The 19,524-nt window shown below is 39.7% G+C and overlaps 1 protein-coding gene across 4 annotated transcripts in view; it reads right to left on the reverse strand.

The window, feature by feature from the left end:
- Positions 1–2,287: 2,287 nt before the first annotated feature.
- The window catches only part of siae (sialic acid acetylesterase), a 100,380-nt gene continuing 83,143 nt past the window's right edge, over positions 2,288–19,524 (reverse strand). For 3 of the 4 annotated variants that reach the window (XM_069908630.1, XM_069908633.1, XM_069908634.1), the window contains 3 exons: positions 8,055–8,209; positions 7,219–7,411; positions 2,288–2,674 (listed from right to left, as the gene is read on the reverse strand). In XM_069908630.1, coding sequence (XP_069764731.1) covers positions 2,441–2,674; positions 7,219–7,411; positions 8,055–8,209 — 582 coding nt within the window. In that variant the 3' untranslated portion in view covers positions 2,288–2,440. Of the gene's footprint in view, positions 2,675–3,018; positions 3,101–7,218; positions 7,412–8,054; positions 8,210–19,524 lie in introns of all 4 variants that reach the window. The other variant, XM_069908631.1, reaches the window with a different exon arrangement.

Genomic DNA, 19,524 nt, shown 5'->3' on the forward strand with positions numbered 1-19,524 from the left:
TTTTGTATATGAATGATCATACTCGAACATAATTTAATGTATTGTGGTTTAAAATTTTAAATAAAGTATTTTTAAAAAGTGTGCAAACTTTTAGAACCCCAGTCACTGGCCGTGAAATAACATTGTGCTAACCGTGCCACCTGTAATAAGATTTAATAAAATCACCTTTCTTCAAATCCGAGAAGGTATTGATTCTCCTCATAGCACAAACCCATACTCATTTGTACGTTTACCTTTCCTTTGGTGGGAGACCAGGACTGCATAAAATCTTTCTGATCTATTAAGGGACTGCATAACCAACATAAATACTATTTGTCGTCCCAGTTGCTTGGTGAACCTGCAGATAAACATTCAGTGAACCAAGTGCAAAAATACCCAGATCCCTCAAACTTGAGCACCTTTTAACATCTCATTAAAAAAAAGACTTTATACATTTCCCAACCAAATTAAGAAAATGTGATGTCAGTTTCCATGTTGCCTTCAATCTACTACACCTCTCCAGCTTCACTAGGCCTGTCTATACTTGAATGAAACCCCTGTCCACTTGGAACCTCACTCTGCGACTCTGCAAGCCTTTGATAAACCCAACATCTCAGGAATTAATATATAAAAAGTTACCATACAAATGAGTGGAACATTGCTGCAGATTGGCCAACAAACAGAAAATAGTCAGGATAAATGGGTCAATGATGAGTCAATGGGATCATTGTGGTGTGTGACAACCCACCTTAATGAGTTGGACAAGGGGGCTGAGTGTTTTGCAGCCACTCTGACAGATGAGTGAAGAGAGGTGGGTTAAAAGGCAAGGCAAGTTGGAGAGAACACTGGTAGATTTAAAGCAGAGGTTGATAGATTCTTAATTCATAAGGGTGTTAAAATTATGGGGATAAAACAGGAGAATGTTGTTGAAAAGTACACCAGCCGTGATTTAAAAAAAAAGATTTTAAAATATGAAATTACAAAACAAACAAAATCAAAGAAACATAACAGATCTATATAAGAAAACACCAGAACTGAAGTACATGTGGATATTTAAAGAAGGAACAATCAACACATGATTAAAATAATCAAACTCTCCACTATTGTTTATAAAAATTACACACCGTGCCGATCCTTCAAAGTAGGAAACAGAAAAAAGGAAAAGAGAAATATCACCCCCCCCCCGCAAAGGAAAAAGGAGGTAATTCTCCCATATGATGTGACAAAAATCATCTTTTCCAAAAGCATTAATTACATACAGATGAAACATGACGTGATTCGTCCAGAGCTACTTCCTCCCTTAAGGGATAAATGTCTTAACAGAGACATCACTAGGGATACTGGAGATGGTGGTATTGGAGACCGGAGGGAGAAAACATTAAAGGTTAATCTTTGTGTATCTTAAATACAGGTTCCAGTTCTTAAAAACATGTTGTAATAATTTCTGAGGTTGTAAGTAATCTTCTCCAGGGGAACACAACTCTGCATTTCTGACTTCCAGCAGGTCATACTCAGTTGGGAATCACATTTCCAAGTAAGAGTTATGCATTTCCTGGCCACTGCTAAAGCACGTTTAACAAATTTCAATTAGCCTCATATCTGCTAATTTCCCCAATAAAAACAATTCTGGCACCTGAGGGTATCAAATTCTAGTAATTTGTTCCAGGAGATTCCCCAAATCTTCCCAGAAGGACTCCCAGAAGGGCATGACCATGTCGAATGCAAAAAGGTCACTATATCTTGGCTGCATCGAAAACGTAAACTGGATAATACAGATTTCAATTTATTTAATTTTGTAAAGGTACAGCTGATGCAAAGAAAAAAAGTATATTGCACCTTACATTAATTGTATTGCTCAAGCTGCCCCAACATAGATCAGAGCTGCAAAATGGATCAATTTCTATCTGAGTCCCATCTCTCTCTTGACTTATCTAGCCTTTGTTTAAGGCGACATCAGCCACGATTCGAATGACAAAGCAGACTCGAATGCATGAATTTTCCTCCTGGATCTTGTTAACACAATAAACCTACAAAGGGATATCAATAGGTTAAGTGCATGGGAGCTTTGGACACTTTAAAAAAAAATCCACTTTGGAATCAAAATGTTATTTAAAGGTTCAGCTTTATGAAAAGCTCCCTTCTGACTCACCAATCTCTGGTTCCCTCACTGTTCCATTGGCAAGGTCTGATTTCATCTCTCTTGTTTACTGGCAAATTCTAAACAATGTCATTTCTAATAAAAGTGAATCCTGCACTTGCACAGATATCCCAGATTCTGTACCTCCAAAAAAAATCACTGAAAGATATCTAAGTCAAAAAATTTAATCATATGTGAAATTGTCACAGAAATAATAAAAACTTTTAAAAAGCCGACATAAAGAATAACATAATTTTTTTTACTTTTAAACATGTGATTTTATTTTACTGATGTACCTGTCTTTCTCCCCCCCCCACATCAGATTTAGAAATAATAATTTCTGGGTATTACGAAGGTTGGAGCAGGCAACGTTGAGCTTTTGCTGTACAGAGGACATTTCTTCAGGTCACAAGGCCATTCCTTCCATGCATAACGTATTCCATGTATTGCGTGCTGACATTGTTCAAGAGATAGAGACAGTACGTTGAAGGAATAATACAACATGGGAGCAGAAACCCAGCGACAGCTCAAAGAATTCCTCTTGAAACAGCAGTGAACCTGGGCATAAAATAATAAAGTCATCTAGTCACCAGCACTGGTTGACTGCACTGAGCTCAGCAATCACAGCACACAGCTAACCACAGGCCATTCCATTTCCAATCACAAACTTATCAGGACATGGATAACCAGCAAAGAGGGTGTGATGACTTTCTCATTTAACAAGAGCATTCCTCAACTTGATCACAAGATGAAAACAGACATCCAAGCTCTCTGTTGCTGTGATTTAAAAATACATTTTCTTAAATGCACTTAGCAAGAGTTTTTGGCAGATTATTGAATGTTATTTTGTTTACAGGGAGCTAATTTTCTGCCAATTTCAGAATTGTCGATGAGCTTCTTACTTCAATGTTTTACTTGTGGAAGCCAGCTGCCACGTGTCTGGACTGCAAGGAGGCCGGCATCACACATTCTCCACCATTTTGCCTGCAACCAAGATGAGGAGGTATTTGTGGGCAGGGTTGTGGGAGAGAGGGGTGGGATTCTGAGATAGATCTCATTTGCTCATGGGAACATCTATCTTTATGCGTCCAAGACCTCTAACACGTCCACCTTTTTATGGCTGACATTCTCTAGATTATCAATGTTCCCCTTTCTGAAATCACAATCCTCCATGCCCTTCTCCTTGTGAATACAAATGAGAAGTCTTCATTCAACATCTTACCCACATCCCCTAGCTCCACACTTTGCTTCTAAAGGGACCCATTTTTTATTCATGCCCCCAATATTATGTGGGAATAATTCAGGATTATCTTTAATCTTAGCTGGCAAGAATTTTTCATGGTCTCTTTTACACCCTCTGAATTTCTCTCCTTTCTTCTACTTTCCCACCCACTCCCTCCCTGTCTCCTTTCCCCCAGTTTCCCACCCACTCCCTCCCTATCTGTTTCCCCACCACATTCCCTTCCTACTCATATCAGATAGCTACTTTCCCCATCACTTCAGCTCTTTTCTCTTTGACCCTCGCAACTGTGTTCTTACCCTTTACTTCTCCCCCTGCCCCTTCCTTCTGCCTCTTCCCCTCCCCCCCCTTTTTATTCAGGCCCCTGCTGGTTTTTTGTTCATACCTTGACAAAGAGCTCTAACTGAAAGGTTACTTATCCTTTACATCCTGTAGATGCTGCACAACCAGCTACGTTTCTCCAGCATATCTGTTCATTGTATTTGACCCCAGCTTATGCAGACTTTTTTTTGTTTTAAGACCAATCTCATCCCTTTCCACAGCACCCTTGAAATATGCAGAATGGTGATCACTGTTCCCAGAGGTTCCCCTCACTGACTCTTCCATCCCCACCCAGTTTCTTTTCCTCCTCTCTGGTAGGATTATCAGACATTTAGGCATGTCCTAAAAGACTACCTTGGACGTACTTTGACAATCCTACACCCATTAAACTAGGGCATCCCAGTTAATATTGGGAAACTCAAAATCCCCAGTCCCATAACCCTAAAGTTTTTGCACCTTTCTGTGATTTGCTTACATCGTCTCCAATTCTCACTGATCATTGGGAGAGGAGCAATAATAAAACCCCAACATTACAAGGAAGGCAAGATTGCAGCTGACACAAAGCTGGGTGGAGTCTGAGTTGTGAGAAAGTTTCTAAGAGGCTGGAAGGCGCATTGGAGTGATTGGGAGGGTGTGGCAGATGCAGTATTATGTTGATAATATGAGATTCTGCACTTTGGTGCCAATGGCAGGAAGGTAGACCCTTCTCTGAAGTAGATAAAGGGGTGGTGCAACAAGACCTGGGCATTGTGGTGCATCAGTCACCGAAGGTTGGAATGCAGGCACTGCACAGGTGCTGAAGAAAAGTAATGGAATGCAGGTTTTTATTATGAGTGATTTTGAGAACAGAAGCAGTTGTTCAGGGCTTTGGTGATCCTCAGCTGGAGGATGGTGCACGCTTCTGGTCTCTGAACTGGAGACAGGACATTCTTGCGATGAGCGGGTGGGGGGTGGTGCAGTGAAGGTATACTGACCAGCTGAGTTTCTCCAGCCTTTCGTGTCTGTAGTTAAGATTTGGAACTGCGCAAGGCCGACTTTGAATGTTCAAGTCAAGAAATAGCTGAAGTTTATTGGAACAGGTTGCTTGAAGGAAGAGGAATGTTAGCAAATGGGATGTTTTAAGAAGTGTGTTGACAAGAGTCCAAGACATGCACGTTCTTGTAAGAGTGAAGGGCAGACATGCAAGTGTAGGGAAGTTTATATGACAAGGGAAATACATGCTCTCTTCAAGAGCAAGGAGGAGGCTTGCGGCAGGTATAGGCAGCTGGGATCAAGTGTGCACCTGGAGGAATTTATGGAACTGAGGAGGAAGCTAGAAAAGGAAATCAGGTGGGGAATGAAGACAACATTAAGGATAATCCCAAGAGATTTTAAAATCGGTACAGAAAGGAGAAAAGCGAAAACAGAAAAAAAAATAGAACCCCACAGGAGATGGGTAAGGTTTTCAATCTGTTTACTGAGAAACTTGAGGCAGTCAATAGGAGCATCTGGAGAACCATTAGAATTACAGTTGAGGAGGTGCTGAGTGTCCTGATGCACATGAAGTTAGCCAAGTCTCCTGGGCCTGATCAGATATAACCATTTGGAAATTAAGAGAGTAAACTGCAGGTGCCCTGCAGATTTGTAATGGAAAAAGCCAGAATGGCTCCATTACAAGTTAAGTCTAAGTGAGATACCAGAAGACTGGAGTATAGTAAATATTGTGCCTCTACAAGAAAGGATACAGGGAACTACAAGCAAATGAGCCTAACATTTGTGGTCAGTACATTACTCGATATTCTGAGGGAGAAGGTATACATGCATTTGGATCGACAAGGGCTGAATGGGATAGCCAATGTGATTTTAAAAGTGGGAGGTCGTGTCTCACAGATCTAATTGTGTTTTTTGAAAATGTGATTAAGAAGCTTGACAAATATAGATATGAATTTCAGCAAGGCATTTGATAAGATTTCACATGGTAGGCTGCTCTGGAAGAGAGATCGCAGAATGGCTTTGTAGTAGAAATCAGATGATGATGGTGGAGGGCTCCTTGTCAGATTAGAGTCTTGTGACTCGTGGTGGACCACAGTGTTCAGTGCAAGTTTGTCAGTTATATCAATGATCAAGATAAAAGAGGACATGGAGTAATCAGTAAGTTTGTGGATGTCTGGTATTGTAGACAGTGAAGACAGTAGCCAAAGATTGGAGCAGAATTTTAATTGTATCAGGTGGACAGGTTGGAAGAGGAATGGTTAGTGGAATTTAATACAAAGAAATTGCATTTTGGGAGGTGTAAAGTAGGTAGGACCTACACAAGTAAATTGTGGATTGGGAGTATTGTAAAACAGAGGGAATTGAAGAGTACAGGTACCTAGTACATTTAAAATGGTCTCACAGGTAGATATGGTTGTCAAAAAGGCTTCATTTGAGTACTGAGTATCAAGGTTGGGAAGTTATATTGTAGTTAAAACACTGGTGACTCAGGCCCCACTTTATGGTGCCAGGACACAGGGTGTTGAACAGTTTACAACTTTATTTCTTGGAGCGCAGGAGGATGAAGTGAACACAATCATGAGAAGAACAGACCAGGTGGATGCAGAGAATATTTTGCCCAATTGTTTGAAAGTGGGGCCAATTTACCAAAACTGATTGCACAACTGCATTCCCAATGTGGGCTTAGACGAATTACTAACCCCGAGATGATCATTAACCTGCTCAGCAGCAAAATAGTCTGATCAACTAATTAGAAGCTGGAACACTGAGCATCTACGTCTCTCATGAGACCAAAAGGGTAACCCAGCCCACATGGATACACAAATATACTGCTTTTAGTGTGGTATTTAGGTTTGAATAAGATGCTTTGATATTGACAAACCTGGTAATTTTGAGTTGTTGATCATAAAATAAACCAAAGAACAGCTTTCACAACCTGCAACAATTCTTTAAGTTTTAAGATCTTTATTCATCCTTATAAACTGGAGAACATTGTCCAAGTCTGCTTAATCTCTAAGCAGTACATTCACCATTCATGAAACACGAATGGTAAATCTTTGCTGCACTGTATGCCAAGTACATTCTTTCTTGCATATGATTAAAACTGCACACAATACTTTAGGTATGGTGGAACAAACGCCACATCTCCCTCACAGCTGCAGTCAACCCCTTCTGATACAAAGGTTAACTTACCTCGTAATCACTGCAGCACTTGTGAAATGCCCTCAGTCCACTCTGCCCTTTGATGTTTCTGCATCATTGAAAGTATTCCAACAATCTAAATATACCATATTCCTTCATTCCCTCATAGCTGTATTTCTGGTTGCATGCTTAAAATCATCCAGGAGATCAGCTGAATGTTTTGTTTTCTTTCTAAATGCACGTTGACCATGCTTAACCATATTCCCCTTCCTGAGGGTCAGAATCAGAAGATTTAACATTGTTAATGAATCTCTGCATGGAAGATTTAGGAAGTTGTGCAAATCGTTCTATCTATCCCAAACAAATTCAGGTGTGAAGGGGGAGTTCTATCAAAAAATTGTTGGATCTGCCCACAATTGTATCATACCTCAAATATGTCTTTACTCAGCTCCAAGATGGCAAGTTCCTGGGAGTAGATGATGTTCAATTCTGTGGAGTTCTTGAGCTGGAGGTCTTTTGGAAAAGGACCCTGGTAAACAATTCCTTTCTCTCCATATGCAATGGCACAAGCACCAAGGTACAATCTGTAGGCTACATCTTGTTTATACCGAGGATGAATGCTGAAACATATGAAAGTCAATGTTTACTGGCACTTGTCTACAAATCTGATTCCACAGTATTTGAGTTTTGTGAATTCTAGACCAACTCCAAACGTTAGTCAGAGACCCATGATGTGACTTGGTGCCATACTGTCAGAACTAAGGAACATTCACTGGCACAGATGGGATGGAAAAGAACCTACATCAAAAAATTGGGCAAGATTATCTGGGATTGCAGCTAAGATTCCCATTTAACCATTCAATCCTGCAGGAACGTCATTCACAACTTTTCTACTGCAACTGCCTATGTATAAGAGACTATCTATCACAAATAATTGTCTGTGAAGATTCTGATTGATCAAAGGATGCTAATTATAGCAAAACCTTGTCTTTCACTGACCAATAATCATTCATATGCTTCCTTTGCTACAATGCTCTGCAAAGATGATCTGTTTAGGTAGGGTCTACCTCACAGATGCTGTCATTTAGTTTGTTGTTTCTGCTCATAATCTTTGTTGGTTGATACTCCAGCTCCTGTGAAAATGCAGTCTGAATTGGACAATTGAAGTGTGTTCCATTCATGTCTAGCCTTCCATCCTGATGGCTATGTCAGAAGTCATTTTCCTCCAACTTGAAGATACCTTTGAAACCAGTTGTAACTTACATGCCGTAAGGAGATTTCTCATCCCCTAGGTCCATTGCAACAGCCATGAATGTTCTTCTCATTTTGAGGTTTGGAGCATATCCAAAATCAGCTGTCTGATGCCAGCGAATCCAAGAGAACGAGTCATCTGGGACTTGGTGGCGAATGGCAGAAATCTACAAAAAAAAAACCCCAGGAATATTGAAGATCAGAGCCTACATATTTCTTTCCTGCGTTCTACCTGTGCTAAAACAACAATGAATGGCAACTTCACTGGAGCCAGTCCTTCAACCAGTGCAGGTAAATCTGCAGGAAAGATTTTGATGAAAGGACTGATTTTACCGTCAGGTTGCATGATATAATACGTGGAAGTGCAAATTGTGCAAAAAGGCAGAGCGGGATAGAGATTGGGCAAATATCTGGCAGAGCATTTTCACATGGAGAAATGAGGTTATCTCCTTAGGCAACATATTGTTTATATAGAGATTACATACATGACTATAGAAAAGAATTTTCATACCTTCCTTCATGAAACACACCTTTAAAGAGTAGAGCAAGTAGTTAAGGCAGCAAATGGATTGGAGGGTAGGGTTATACTTGTACTGGAGGCAACTCAGAGAAGATATATTGGTTTGAATTCTGGGTTGGTGGGCTTATCACAGCAAGAAAGAACATCGAAGAATAGAAAATAACAGGCCCTTCAGACCATGCAGTAGCAATAGAAATTCACCAAGACATATAGTTAAACAAAAGTTACTTTTAATTTTCTTTAAACATAAAAACAGGATCAAACTTTAACTTATTACTATTAACCTTCTTCTAATTCTAGGTGCATGTGCATATAATATGTGTGTATGTTCAGAAAAATTCTTTGTTTCACAGTCCAATCTCACTTCTCATTCCTCCAAGTTCACAGGAATCAGGCAATTCTTACACTGTGCACAGAATTTAACATTTATGAATTTTCATCAAGCTCTGGTGCTTAAATAGTTACCACTCAGGAAAGTTCTTGTTAGTTTCAGAGAGAGATTTGTTGCTCGTTGGACACACACAAACTGATTCCTTCCAATCAGCCACTTCAGTGCCTTGCCGAAGAAACGTGCCCCATCAGGGTTTTCCAAATGATAGCCTCTTCTCCTGCACGTCACCACAGAGTTCCTTTTGTTTCCCTTATTTCAGGTGAAACATTTTAGCCAGCCACAGACTGAACTCAGAACTCACAACCCGTCTTCAAAATGGGTTTTCAACAAGCTGCTAGCTTGTCATGACTGTAGAAACCAGTTCTCTCTCTCTCTCTTAGAGAAAACCTGTGTTGTCTCTTCTCTCTCTCTGCTTGCAAAACCACATGACCTTAGAATAGCAAACAGATTGCGGGACTGGACCCAAACTTCTGAGTACGTTCATCTGTTGCTTTCAAACAATAATCCATTACACCACAGCAGGTCCAATTAATTCCTACTTGTGAAGTCTCTATAGGCATTCTTCAAAGTGTTTGGAAATGTACTTGGAACCTAGACTGTCTGGCTTGAGCAGAGCTCTGGCAGTTTAAATGAGATCTGTGTTGTGAAGTGTTTGTTTGTGACTTACATTAAAAGAAAAAACTGCCACAATGTATCTCCTTTGCAACATATCTAAATACAATATAAAATATAACATAATCTGTCACACCTTCCCCTTACAAAGGAATTTTAACTCGAGTTAAAATCCAGTTATAACTAAACTGACTTTAAAATCACATGTTATAACAATGTAACCCAATTTTGAGAGTATATATTTCTATACATGATCGTTTAACATCTTGACAAATAATCAGCTATTTTATTATTTGTACTTCTGATATGATTAATTTGCAGATTATATTCTTGCAATATTAAACTCCAGTTTAACAATCTTCTGTTTTAATTTTTCATTTTTTTCAAAAATACCCGAGGATCGTGGTCAGTAAATATCACAAGTGCTTCATGAGAGGTACCGAGATGTACATCAAAATTCTGCAGAGCAAGTATTATAGACAACAGTTCCTTCTCAATAGTGGAAAAGTTCCTTTGATGAACATTGAATTTTTTTGAAAAGTAGGTAAGTGGATGGTCAATTTCATCATGTTTTCGTAATAAAATTGCAACTACTGCCCTCTCACTGGCATCCACTAAAGAAAACAGGGTAATGGCATAGCATCTCCTTTAAATTTTCTAAAGATCTCTGACATACTTTTGTCCACACACATTTCTCCCCTTTCTTTAAAAGATTGGTTGAAGGAGGAGTAACTTCAGCAAAATTTCCAGTAATACCTTGCCATTCCTAAAAACCTTCTCACCGCTTTCTTGCCCATTGGGAATAGGAAAATCAGAAATTACATTCACTTTAGCTTGAATAAGTGCAGCTTTGCCATAACCAGCTACATGACCTAAGTAGCATGTCCAAATTCACTTTTCGCTAAATTGAGAGTTAAGTTTGCTTTGGATAATCTTGCAAACAATTTGACCATTTCCCTCAGATGTTCTTCCTATGTGCCACTTTTTGTGACCAAGTCATCAATATAAACATCTGTATGTGTTAACCCTTGGATTACCAAATTTATCATCCTTTGGAATGTTGCAGGGGCATTTTTCAAACCTGAGTTTTATTCCTTCGATCTGGAGTGTTAACAACATAGTTAACATCATTCAGTTTTGATTTAACTACGAACAGTCCAGAAAATCTAGCTCTCAAAGGATTGTCATGTGTTGGAAACAAAATCAAAACTTTATTTTCTGTCTTAAAATTCCTCACTTATACTCATATAAACCAGATGGCTTTCTTCTCTCAGTTAAAGGCACACACCAGTAACCCTTCAACAAATCCAAATTAGTAAGAAATTTAGCTTTGTCAAGTTAACATAACATAACATAACAATTTACAGCACGGAAACAGGCCATTAGGCCCTTCTAGTCCGCACCGAACCAAACACCCCTCTCTAGTCCCACCTCCCTGCACAATGCCCATAACCCTCCATCTTCTTATCATCCATATACCTGTCCAACCTTTTCTTAAATAATACAATTGACTCCACCGCCACTATTTCTCCTGGAAGCTCATTCCACACGTCTACCACTCTCTGAGTAAAGAAGTTCCCCCTCATGTTACCTCTAAACCTTTGCCCTTTAATTCTTAACTCATGTCCTCTTGTTTTAATCTTTCCTCCTCTTAACGGAAATAGTCTATCCACATCCACTCTGTCTATCCCTTTCATAATCTTAAATACTTCTATCAAATCCCCTCTCAACCTTCTACGCTCCAAAGAATAAAGACCCAATCTGTCCAATCTCTCCCTATACTCTAGATGCTTAAACCCAGGTAACATTCTGGTAAACCTTCTCTGCACTCTCTCCACTCTGTTTATATCCTTCCTATAATTAGGTGACCAGAACTGCACACAGAACTCCAAATTAGGCCGCACCAACGTCTTATACAGTCTCAACATCACCTCCCAACTCCTATATTCCATGCAATGATTGATAAAGGCCAGCATACTAAAAGCCTTCTTCACCACCCTATTCACGTGAGTTTCTACCTTCAGGGAACGATGTACCGTTACTCCTAAATCTTTCTGCTCTTCTGTATTCATCAATGCTCTCCCATTTACCACGTATGTCCTATTCTGATTCTTCTTACCAAAATGAAGCACCTCACACTTATCAGCATTAAATTCCATCTGCCATTTTTCAGCCCACTTTTCTAAGCAGCCCAAATCCCTCTGCAATCCTTGAAAACCTTCTTCATTATCCACTATTCCACCTATCTTAGTATCGTCTGCATATTTACTAATCCAATTCACCACCCCATCATCTAGATCATTAATGTATATAACGAACTACAATGGGCCCAATACAGATCCTTGAGGCACACCACTGGTCACCGGCCTCCAACCTGACAGACAATGATCCACTACCACTTTCTGGCCTCTCCCTTTCAGCCAATGTTCAATCCATTTGACTATCTCAAAATTTATACCTAAAGACTGCACCTTCCTAACTAACCTTCCATGTGGTACCTTATCGAAGGCCTTACTGAAGTCCATATAGACAACATCCACTGCGCTACCCTCATCCACATTCCTAGTCACCTCTTCAAAAAATTCAATCAGATTGGTCAAACATGACCTTCCTCCCACAAATCCATGTTGAGTGCTCCTGATCAGACCCTGTCTATCCAGATGTTTATAAGTACTATCTCTAAGAATTTTCTCCATTAATTAGAACCCAACAGCTCCATCTGATTTAGATACCAGAACACAAGGAGAACTCCAATTTGACTTTGAAGGTCTAATAATATAATACTTCAACACATATTCCAACTCCTGATCCATGATTTTACTCTTCTGAATATTTATTCTATATGGGTGTTGTTTTATGGGACTTGCCTCTGCCACATCCAGATCATGATAAATCACTGACGTCCTTTTTGGCATATCAGGAAATAAATTTGCTTATTTCAAAATTAATTCTTTCAACTGCATCTTTCTTGTGACTTAAGATGACCTATCTTTACCTCCAGATTTTCCAAAATTGCTGAGTTAGACAGATGTACAGGAAATATGGTTTCTTTAAGGTTTCCCTCACAAGATTCTGCTTCCATAATCTTATGATCTATAACTTCCTCAACCCTGTCAACAGCTAACACCTCTGATACAGATTTTTCTCCACTACCCTTATCCTCATAATAAGGTTTCAACATATTTATGTGACAAACCTGAGTTTTATTCCTTCGATCTGGAGTGTTAACAACATAGTTAACATCATTCAGTTTTGATTTAACTACGAACAGTCCAGAAAATCTAGCTCTCAAAGGATTGTCATGTGTTGGAAACAAAATCAAAACTTTATTTTCTGTCTTAAAATTCCTCACTTAAGCATTCCTGTCAAATAAACACTTCATTTTACCCTGAGCCATTTCTAAATTCTCTTGAGCCAAAGTCCACACTTTTTGTAACCTATCTTTAAATTTAGAAACATAATCCAGCAAGTCCAACTGCACATCCTCATTCACCCACTATTCTTCTATCAACATTAAAGGTTCTCTAACCTGATGTACAAACACAATTTCAAAAGGGCTGAAACCTAATGAATCCTGCACAGCCTCCCTTGCTGCAAACAACAGTAAATGAATAACTTCATCCCAATCTTTTGCATTCTCCAGAGAATAAATCCTCATCATATTTTTAAGAGTAGAAAGAAATCTCTTCAAAGCTCCGAGTTTCAGGATGTTACGCAGATGAAGTGATCTATTTCATTGTCAACTCATAAATCAACTGTTGAAACAACCCAGACATAAATTGATCACTCTGGATCACTTTTGTTAATCCAAAAACTGTGAAAAATCTTTCCAAAGCTTTTCCACTGTTTTTGCTTTAATATTCCTTAATGGTAAAACTACTGGAAATCTTAACTCTGTACACATACGGATTCCCAGACTTAGTTTTAGACAGGGGGCCCACACAGTCCACAATAACCCTAGTGAAAGGTTCCCCAACAACAGGAATAGGCTGTAATGGAGCCACTGGAGGACCCTGGTTAGGTTTCCCCACAACCTGACAAAAGTGACATGTCCAGCATGAATTTACAACATCCTTCCTCAAACTAGGGCAGAAAAATTGACTCAAAATTTTATTCATGGTTTTCTTTACACCAAGATGACCACCCAAAGGTGTACTGAGGGCTAAATTTAAAATATCATTCTAGTAAATTCTAGAAATGACCACGTGATGGATCACACCCCACCCCACCCCCCATCCCACTCTTCATTAGCAGGAATATCAAGAGGTTTCCATTTCCTCATCAACAATTCACCCTTCAAGTAATATCCACAGGCCATTTCATTAATCTTCTGTTAAAGTTGCTTTGTCCCTTAAGTCAAGTATCTTTCCTCTGTTTGCTGAATTAACTCTTTCCTTGTCAAAGAGAAATCCTTACTCTCACAATTAACCTTTTCTTTCAAAACTATTTCAGAAGTACTGGGCAAGTCTCGATTAACTGGATCTTCCTCAGCTCTCATCATTTTCTTTCACAAAGACCTCGTTACAGCACATGCAGGATATATCTCACAATCCTCTTCAACGTCATCCTCATTAGGCTGATTTATTAATCTCAAAACTGACACAACTTTATCCTCTACCAAATCATTCCCTAATAAAAGTTGTCTCCCCTGTGTCAGTCTTTTGATGAAAAGTTAAAACATTCTCCAACAACAGGATTGGGCAGCTCCAGTACCTCTAAGGATTTTAACTGGAACCTGTGATTCTCCCTCCTTTACTGAAACCAAGCCCTCTGACACAAAAGGTTTGAAAATATCCATAACACCCTTGTCAGCTTTAGAACAACTGCTCTCTTTAAATTCAACTGTCTGAATACATGCTTCTGGTAAAACCTCCTTCTCATCACTAAACAATTCGCACTAATATGACCAGGTTTCTTACAAAAATGACATACAAATATGAAGTTCTGTCCTTTCCCACCTTACCTTCATCTTTTCTCTTAACATTCTCCCCAGACTTAATTTCAGTCTGCTCCACATTAACCTTCTTAACAGGCTTACTAATCTGTTCCTCATTAACACTCTGAAAAGGCTTACTATTCTAAAATTTGTTTATGAATCAGGGAATATTCATCCACTAACCTTGTGTTTGTTGCCACGTCCCTTCTTATCCAGGTATAATTTAATCTCATTTGGAACACACCTTTTAATTTCCTCAATTAACATCAATGCTCTCATTCTGTTAAAATCATTATTTATTCCTTTTGAGGTGCACAATTGGTCAAAACATAGAGATTTTCCCAGAGCAAAATCTATATAAGATTGGTTCCATGCTTTCACCAAGTTCCTAAATTTTTGTCTATATGCTTCTGGAACCAACTCATAAGCTTTCAATACTGTTTGTTTAACATTGTCATAATTTACCACTTGGTCTGTAGTCAAACTAGATTATGCAATTTGTGCTTTTCCTTTCAATACACTTTGGAGCATAAGAGGCCATTTTTCTTTTGACCATCTTGAGCTCTCAGCAACCTTTTCAAAAAGCTGAAAATATGTATCTACATCTCCCTCATCAAAAGGTGGAACGAGATTTACCTCTCTACTAGCCAAAAACTTCTCCTCAGGAGTTACAGCCTCAGCTCTCTTACCTCCTCCATCTCCGTCATATTTTCTTCATCTTTCATCATCCCCCCCTCCATTTTTCAGCTACCTCTAACTCATATATCCTCTATTCAGCTTCTTTGTTTTTCATCTTGGTCTGCCTCATATACTCTCCATCTCTCAGCCTCCTCTACCTAATTTTGTGTTTTTCTGCAACTCAAAGTTCCATTATTCTCTTTCTTCTTCTATCCTCAATTTCTCCCATTCCAATTCAATAGATCTATCCTCTGGAAAATTATATGTCTTTATCAACAAATTTTCCCTCACCAATATAATATTTCACTATTTTTTCTCCTCTAATGCTAGACTTCAGTCAGTTTTAATGCCTTGGCAATGACCATCAGTTCCTCTTTACCTCTGCAGCTCCGCAGGTGATGGTTGTGACAAAAATGTACTAACATCCATTGCTGCTGTTTTCCACACTCATACACGCGCTTTAAATTAGCTTGAAAAAAAAATCACAAAAACTCCAAATGTTTAAGATCCCAAGACCCCAATTTTCAATCAGAAAAGATGAGCCTCCAAATGTTATGGGCTCAGAGGACCCCAAAACTCAGCAGCAATAGAAAGTCACCAAGACAGATGGTTACTTAAACAAAAGTTGCTTTTAATTATCTTTAAACATGAAAACAGGATCAAACTTTAACCCCCTTTTAATTCTAAGCGCACATGTTATGTAATGTGTGTAGAAGTTCAGAAAAGTTCTTCAATTCTCAGTCCAATCTCACTTCTCTAAGTTCACCAATATCAGGCAATTCTTATACTGTGCACAGAATTTAACATTTATGAAGTTCACCAGGCTTTGATGATTAAAAGGTAAATGGTTACCACTTCTTGTCAGTTTTCAGAGAGATTTGTTGCTCGTTGGACACAAACTAATTCCTTTCGATCAGCCACTTCAGTGTCTTGCTGAAGAAACTTTCCCCACAGCGTTTTCCAGATGATAATCTCTTTCTTTCAGGTCACCACTGAGTTCCTTTCATGTTTCCCTTATTTCAAATGAAACATTATACAGCCTGTCATCTCCTCTTGTACGAGCCACAAGGCTGAACTCAGAACTCACAACCTGTCTTCAAAATGGGGTTTTTCCACAAGCTTGCCAGCTTGTTCCAGTTCCAGCTGCAGCTGCTGAACTGTAGAACTGAATTCTCTCTCTCTCTCTCTGAGAAAAGCACATGACCCTTTTAGAACAGCAAACTGCTTTCAGACAGACTGCAGCACCAGACCCAATCTTCTGTCTATTCATCTGTTGCTTTCCAAATAATGATTACTTCACAGCATGTCCAATTAACACCTACTTGTAAAGTCTCTATAAGCATTCTTCAAAGTTTGCAAAGGCACTCAGAGCTCTGGAATTTTAAATGAGATCAATGTTGTGAAGTGTTTGTTTGCGACCTACACTTTAAAAAAAAACCTGCCACAATTTATCTCTTTAAAACATATCTATATACAATATAAAATAACATAATCTATCACATCTGCCAGAAATCAAAAGTTCAGTGGCATATTAAGGCACCACTGCAGTCCTTCCCAGAAGTTATTCATTGTTTTGCTCATGTCCACGTGGACATTGTTGGTCCACTTCCTATTTCAAGAGGATACCATTACTTTTTACAGGTGGTCCGAGGCCGTGTCCGTGTAGATGCTACTCCTCTGTTCCTGGGTGTCTCATTTTGGTTTACCGGCTCATGTTACTTCAGATAGAGGAGCACTATTTGCTCAGTACAATAATTCATCATTCAAATGCCTATCATCCCCAGGCTAATGGAATGAGGGAAGATTTCATTGACATCTCAAGTCAGCCTCAAGGGCTTGGTTTGACAGGCTGATTATCTGCCATGGGTATTACTGGGCATTAGGACTACTCCAAAGGAGGACCTCCAACCTTCATCTGCAGAGCTCGTGTACAGCACACCATTGGTGGTCCCAGGGGAGTTCATTCCCTAACATTTCAACTCCAATTATGATCCTAAGGAACTGTTCAGCAAGCTAAGGGACACTGTAGGAAAATTGACCCCTGGTGGAGAACACACTTCCTTTGTGCCTGAAGAACTTAAAAACTATGAATATATCTTTGTCTGAAAGGGAACACTTGGTCAACACTTGAAGACACTTTACGAAGGACCTTATAGGATACTCAGACAAACTAGGTCGACTTGCATTTTGAACATTGGATGGAAGCCACAGTCTTTCACTATTGACAGGCTTAAACCAGCTCATGTGGACCTTTTCCCCAATGCAGCAGCCAACAGTCCGTCGCAGAGATTGACCACCTAAAAGACAGACTAGGGGAGGGTGTGTAGCGGTGCTATGGCAGCACTACAACTCCCAAAAGGCATCAAACTGGCTATGTGACGTCAGTGCGTGATGACATCAGTGCATGTCGGGCCCATGATTCAGGCTTTTAAAAGGTTACGTGGGTTATGAAGAGTAAATCCTTTTGATTCATTCTAGAAACGCCTTGTGTGACTATTTCGTTGTATCTGATGTGATTCTAGAGGCCGCAATAGCACAGATACTTACAAGCTATTTGTTAGCAGTACATACTGTATATAATAAATATTGTTAAATAAATAATAGAGCATTGGAGGGATTGTATGAGCAGTTCATCAATCGTCAGCAGTCTCACTGGCCGTAGGAAGAAGCTGTTTCTCAGTCCAGTGATTCTGTACCTCTTTCCCAACGAGATTACCTGGAAGATGCAATTCAAGCCCTTAAAGATTTTGCAAGCCCTCTTTAGACGACGATCCCAGAAGATCATGTCAATGGTTGAGAGGGAGAACCCCATGATTCTCTTTGCCTTTCTTATAGTCCTGTGGATTGATCTCCAATCCAATATTCTACAGCAACTGCCCCACACTGTGATGCAGCCAACCAGGTTGCTCTCAATAGAGCTCCTGTAGAAAACTGACGGGATGGTGGCAGTAGCCTTCCTGCCTCAGTTTTCTCAAGCGCAGTCGCTCTTGTGCTTTCCTGACAAGTGAGGAGATGCGTGTCCACGATAGGACACTACTTAAGTCAGACACCAAGGAAAACTTGGTGCTCTCAACGACCAAGCTTTTAATGTATAGTTGGAGATGGTCGACTATAGTTTCCTGAAGTCCACAATCATATACCTCATCTTGTCCACAGTGAGATGCAGGTTGTTATTCTTGCACCATATCAAGAGATTTTCCAGCTGTTCTGTCGTGCGATTCATCATTGTGGCTGACAAGGTTAACTACTGTCATGGAGCTGTATCTAGTGATGCAGTTGTGGGTCAGTAGCACATAGCCCTAAGGTGCACCAGTCCTCAGCATGATGTTGTTCGATATTCTGTTACTGCCCTGGACACACTGCTGATTTTCGTTAGGATCAGCCTCTGGAGACTGATTGTTTTGAACGCTGAGATGAAGTCGATGAGCAGCAGTCATTCTCCAGCTAGGTCAGGACAGACCAGAGGGACAAGGCTACAGCATCATCAGTGGAAGAGTTCTATCTGTAGGTGAATTGAAATGGGTCCAGTGTCTCTGGGAGGTGCACTTTGATGCATTCCACACCAGACTCTCAACGCATTTCATAATGGTCAATGCCACAGGGCGGTTGTCATTGAGGCCTATTACTGTTTCCCTCTCTGGTACCAGAGAGGTTAAAAGGAGGGGCAAAAGGTTTGAGAGAGCCGTGATTTTCAAGGAATATTGGAAACTTGGTTCGAAGAAAAAGGGAGGCATACATTAGATATAAGAAGCATGGAGTTAAGGGGATGTTTGAAAGATACATTGAATGTAAGAGGAATCTTAAGAGAGGAATTAGGAAAGCTAAAAAAAGGTACGAGGAAACTATGGCAAGCAGGGTGAAAACTAATCCAAAAGAGTTCTACAAATATGTTAATGGTAAAAGGAAAGCTAGAGACAAAATTGGTCCCTTAGAGAATCAGAGCGGAAAACTGTGTGTGGAGCCTAGAGAAATGGGGGAGATATTGAACAGTTTCTTTTCTTCGGTATTCACTAAGGAGAAGGATATTGGGAGATGTGGGATAAAAAAAGCAAATTGGGTAAATATGGGGAATATAGAGATTACAAAAGATGTAGTTTTAGGGCTTTTGAAGAATATAAAGGTGGATATGTCTCCGGGACCAGACGGGATCTTCCCCAGGACATTGAGAGAAGTGAAGGAGGAAATAGCAGAGGCTCTGGCGGTAATTTTCCAAATGTCATTAGATATGGGGATAGTGCCGGAGGATTGGCGCATTGCGCATGTGGTTCCGTTATTTAAAAAGGTTTCAAGGAGGAAGCCTGGCAATTATCGGCCTGTAAGTTTGACGTCTGTGGTAGGTAAATTA

The sequence above is a fragment of the Narcine bancroftii genome, chromosome 13, assembly GCF_036971445.1.
Source record: "Narcine bancroftii isolate sNarBan1 chromosome 13, sNarBan1.hap1, whole genome shotgun sequence".
Classification (NCBI taxonomy): domain Eukaryota; kingdom Metazoa; phylum Chordata; class Chondrichthyes; order Torpediniformes; family Narcinidae; genus Narcine; species Narcine bancroftii.